The sequence below is a fragment of the Bubalus kerabau genome, chromosome 16 (genome assembly GCF_029407905.1).
Source record: "Bubalus kerabau isolate K-KA32 ecotype Philippines breed swamp buffalo chromosome 16, PCC_UOA_SB_1v2, whole genome shotgun sequence".
NCBI lineage: Eukaryota > Metazoa > Chordata > Mammalia > Artiodactyla > Bovidae > Bubalus > Bubalus kerabau.
In genome coordinates this window covers 6,204,833-6,210,189 of record NC_073639.1, presented here as the reverse complement: position 1 = coordinate 6,210,189, position 5,357 = coordinate 6,204,833, and the positions used below count along the sequence as shown (strand labels likewise).

Here is a 5,357-nt window from a genome sequence, read left to right as displayed (position 1 = left end):
CAAGAGCAAAGAATCATCACTAGCTCCAGCTAGAGGGACACGGGGAGAAAGTGGTGTGACTGAAGCCAGGGACCATGTGCCTCCAACTGGAAACAAAGTCACTGCAGGCCATTCCTGTGGGACCTGGATACTTTAGGGGTCAAAGGACAGGTACTTTGAACCCCAGCCAAAATGAAACCAATCCATTTGTGATATTCTTTGCACCTTTATGCTTTCCTTGTTTCATACTTGTTCATTTTTTAAATTGTAGATTCTTGTGCTAGCTGATGAAAATGGGCCCATTAGGTGCAGAGGCTGATGAGAACCAGACAGTGGAAGAAATGAAAGTGGATCTGTTTGGTCCAGGACACACCACTCTTCCAGGGGAGCTGGCCCCTGACTCTGAACCGGAGCTTATAGACAGCACCAAGCTGATTGAGGTACAGGTTGTCCTTATATTGGCCTACTGCTCCATCATCTTGCTTGGGGTGATTGGCAATTCCTTGGTGATCCATGTGGTGATCAAATTCAAGAGCATGCGTACAGTAACCAACTTCTTTATTGCCAATCTGGCTGTGGCAGATCTTCTAGTGAACACCCTGTGCTTGCCGTTTACACTTACCTACACCTTAATGGGGGAGTGGAAAATGGGTCCTGTCCTCTGCCACTTGGTGCCATATGCCCAGGGCCTGGCCGTACAAGTGTCCACCATCACCTTGACAGTGATTGCCTTGGACCGGCATCGTTGCATTGTCTACCACCTCGAGAGCAAGATTTCCAAGCAAATCAGTTTCTTGATTATTGGCTTGGCTTGGGGTGTCAGCGCCCTGCTAGCAAGCCCCCTGGCCATCTTCCGGGAGTATTCACTGATTGAGATTATTCCTGACTTTGAGATTGTGGCCTGTACTGAGAAGTGGCCTGGAGAGGAGAAGGGCATCTATGGCACTGTCTATAGTCTTTCCTCCTTACTAATCCTGTATGTTTTGCCTCTGGGCATCATCTCTTTTTCCTACACTCGTATCTGGAGTAAGCTTAAGAACCATGTCAGTCCTGGAGCTGCTCATGACCACTACCATCAGCGGAGGCAAAAAACCACCAAAATGCTGGTGTGTGTGGTGGTGGTGTTTGCAGTCAGCTGGTTGCCCCTCCATGCCTTCCAACTTGCTGTTGACATTGACAGCCACGTCTTGGACCTGAAGGAATACAAACTCATCTTCACTGTGTTCCACATCATTGCCATGTGCTCTACCTTTGCCAATCCCCTTCTCTACGGCTGGATGAACAGCAACTATAGAAAGGCTTTCCTCTCAGCGTTTCGCTGTGAGCAGAGGTTGGATGCCATTCACTCTGAGGTGTCTGTGACATTCAAGGCTAAAAAGCACATGCAAGTCACAAAGAATAATGGTCCCAACGATTCTTTCACAGAAGTTACCAACGTCTAAGGCAACTGTGGAAATGTGGAAATCCATGGATGAATTCTGACCAGAGCTGTAAACCTGGTTTAGGACAGCACGCAGGTGCATCCTCATTTCCCATTTTAAGGAAGCATTTGATTGGAAGCATATGCAGTGTAATTCATGGAAAACTGGCTGGCAGAGTCTAATAAAAACATTCAAATTCAAAGACAAGGCAACATAACAGTTTGCTTATGGTTACTTGGATAGTAGGTTGAATCATGAGTAAAAGCAGAGAGAAATGGTTTTGACTGTTTCCAAGAATGAAGGAAACATGAACAAGGAATTGATGTTAGCAGCATTGCCAAAAGATGTGGGTAAAAAAAGCTGACTCTCAAATCACATTAGAGAATAGGTTGGGGATGATGTATAATTCACTGTTCCCCCCTTATCTGATGGAAAGTCTACCAACACCAATTTCCCTAGAAAGGCATAGTCTCTTCTCTGTTGTATTTTGGCTTTTTGTTATTCTTCCTATGGACTAAAACCATCAGAGAACACTGTAGGTAAATGTTACCAACTATTTGGATGACTTCAAGGAAATAAACTGAAATTTTCTGTGTGATTAGCATTTTGACAAATGATATGGGAAATCTTTACCATTCAGTTACCCATTTGTTTTTTTAAAACCAAATGCACATCTAACTAAAAGTTTCTTCAACTTAGAATTGAAGGCTGAAATTCTCAGAGAAATATAAACCTTCATTCAACTTCTCATTACAAGTTGTCTCTGCTTTATATAGTTACTATCTGGATAACAAATAAGGATGCAATGCAATATGTTTCAGTTCAATTCAGTTCAGTTGCTCAGTTGTGTCCGACTCTTTGCGACCCCATGAATCACAGCACGCCAGGCCTCCCTGTCCATCACCAACTCCCGGAGTTCACTCAGACTCATGTCCATCGAGTCAGTGATGCCATCCAGCCATCTCATCCTCTGTCGTCTCCTTCTCCTCCTGCTCCCAATCCCTCCCAGCAAGGAGTCAGAGTCTTTTCCAATGAGTCAGCTCTTCACATGAGGTGGCCAAAGTACTGGAGTTTCAGCTTTAGCCTTATTCCTTCCAAAGAAATCCCAGGGCTGATCTCCTTCAGAATGGACTGGTTGTATCTCCTTGCAGTCCAAGGGACTCTCAAGAGTCTTCTCCAACACCACAGTCCAAAAGCATCAATTCTTTGGCGCTCAGCCTTCTTCACAGTCCAACTCTCATATCCATACATGACCACAGGAAAAACCATTGCTAATTGTTAAAACTTTTTGAACAAAGTATTTCTGTATTGAAGCTGAGCTTGTCTTCACCGAGAATTAAATCAGATTAGGAAATAGTTTTATGGCATTTTGTAACATTTTGTGCTTATTCGTAAGCAGGTTTTGCACTGGTACATAGGTGTAATGTGTTTACTGCAGTGTTATTATTTTTTTTAATTCATCTTCCATGGACCCATTCATGATTCATAAAACAATATAATTTCATCAAAATGGAACCTATCTGGTAAGAACTACTAAAAACATTACATGCATTCCACTTTGGAAAGGTTCAATTTGGACCAATTTCAACATAAATTATCCTTCTTTTGAAATAATTAGCTATATTTTTGGATAACTTAGGAATATATACATAATAAAATTTTATCTATAAACAGTGGAACATAGATGCTATAGTTCTTTTCTTTAATGATTTTGTGAATGCAATTTTTATTTCAATATTATCCAACCAAAGATGTTAAAACTCAATTACATTTGTAAAAAATAATTGAGATGTTAAAATAACTGAATTTTGGATGCTATTAATGAAGCTTCATCGTAAACATATGTTTATAAGTATGACTGAATTTACTCCCTTAAAGTTTAAGTAAATTCAGCATGACTGTTGCATTTAGTTATAAATATTAACTTAGTGAACAGGAGTGATATATTTTATGGATACATTTAAAATTCATACTATGTCTCTTAATTATTTTCATGCTAGAAATAAATGAATGGTCTTGAAATGAACTGTGCTTTTGAAATACTGAAAAAGAATGAAAACAGTGGAAGTTAAATTAAGTGTTAAGACTGAATAGTTCAGTTCAGTTCAGTCGCTCAGTTGTGTCCGACTCTTTGAGACCCCATGAATCGAAGCACGCCAGGCCTCCCTGTCCATCACCGACTCCCAGAGTTTACTCAAACTCATGTCCATTGAATTGGTGATGCCATCCAGCCATCTCATCCTCTGCCGTCCCCTTCTCCTCCTGCCCCCAATCCCTCCCAGCATCAGAGTCTTTTCCAATGAGTCAACTCTTCGCATGAGGTGGCTAAAGTATTGGAGTTTCAGCTTTAGCATCATTCCTTCCAAAGAACACCCAGGACTGATCCCCTTTAGAATGGACTGGTTGGATCTCCTTGCAGTCCAAGGGACTCTTCAAGAGTCTTCTCCAACACCACAGTTCAAAAGCATCAATTCTTCGGTGGTCAGCTTTCTTCACAGTCCAACTCTCACATCCATACATGACCACTGGAAAAACCATAGCCTTGACCATACAGACCTTTGTTGGCAAAGTAATGTCTCTGCTTTTGAATATGCTGTCTAGGTCGGTCATAACTTTCCTTCCAAGGAGTAAGCTAAGCGTCTTTTAATTTCATGGCTGCAATCACCATCTGCAGTGATTTTGGAGCCCCAAAAAATAAACTCTGACACTCCTTCCACTGTTTCCCCATCTACTTCCCATGAAGTGATGGGACCAGATGCCGTGATCTCAGTTGACAAATAATTATATCTATAATATATAATTGAAGAATTCATTTTTTTCTTAGGCCTGACATAACTGTCCAAGAAGAAGCTTTTTGTCTTTTAGAAGGACGTTATTTTGCATAAAATGCTAATAGATAATTGTGGTTAGAGGCTTATTGTTTCCTCCTGGAGAATTATTTTGCTCTAGAAAATGTGCGTGCTACTGTATCATCTGTTGTCATAGTAAATTATTAGAATCCAATTAATATATGTGATCCAGCTAATTAACTCATTAATGAAATGTCCTTTATGTAGTGGTTTTATCTGTTGAAATAAAAAGAATTTGGGAAATTAGAGAAACGTGTGTTATTTTATGTCAGAGTTCCTGTCCAACATGAGATAGTCAGTCTTTGACACAGCTAAGAAAAGGGGAATCATGCTGCTCCTGCAAAGTTAGTCTGTTGTTCTCTGCAGTCTGTACGTGAGCCTGAGTCAACAGATTCGCTCCTACGGCTGCACTTGGAGTCCATATTCTGACAGGGCCTGAGTATGCATCTGTTCTCAGACCAGAGCTTTTATCTGCTTGTCAAATCTGCACCTCTGTCATCCCACTGGACATGCCCACATGGTGTCTCACCAGTAGTGCAAACCCAGCATGTCTAAGTCACAACCTGGGATGTTTGGTTTCCACCTCACCCCACTTCCACTTTGTTTTCCTATATAGCCTGTCATAGTCATGATACTGCTATCTACCTAGTTCCCCAAAATGTAAGCACTTTGGAGCCACTCTTGTCTCTTCTGTCTCTTTATCACACATGTCCCGTAAGTTCTCACCTTTTGTGTTAATTCCTAGACATTTCTTGAATCAATTCACTTTTCTCCATCTCTATGCTCCCCACCGTAGTTCAGGCTGTGATTATTTCCCCAGACCCCTATATCTCTCATTTGGTTTAATGTAGCAACTTCTTAATTTTTATTTATATATCTCATTGTTTTCCCATCCAATCTAACTTTTTCCCATAAAACAAGTGATTTTTCAAAAAATCAGATTTTATCAAATCATTTTTTTCCTCATCATTCTTATGCCAAAATCTTTCTATGACTTGAAAACCTATATAGGATCTAGTTGTACCTAATATGTTCTACCCTTTGCAGATTCTTTTCCAATCTTTGCTGCATTTGGAGCATATGAAGGCAAGGGACCAGCACTATTTTA

General features: G+C 40.7%; 1 protein-coding gene across 1 annotated transcript; it reads left to right on the top strand.

Moving 5' to 3' along the window:
* The first annotated feature begins 266 nt into the window (after positions 1-266).
* Positions 267-1,421, top strand: NPY2R (neuropeptide Y receptor Y2). Its single transcript, XM_055550002.1, has one exon. It carries the CDS (start codon positions 267-269, stop codon positions 1,419-1,421), a length of 1,155 nt encoding a protein of 384 aa, XP_055405977.1.
* Positions 1,422-5,357: the final 3,936 nt, after the last annotated feature.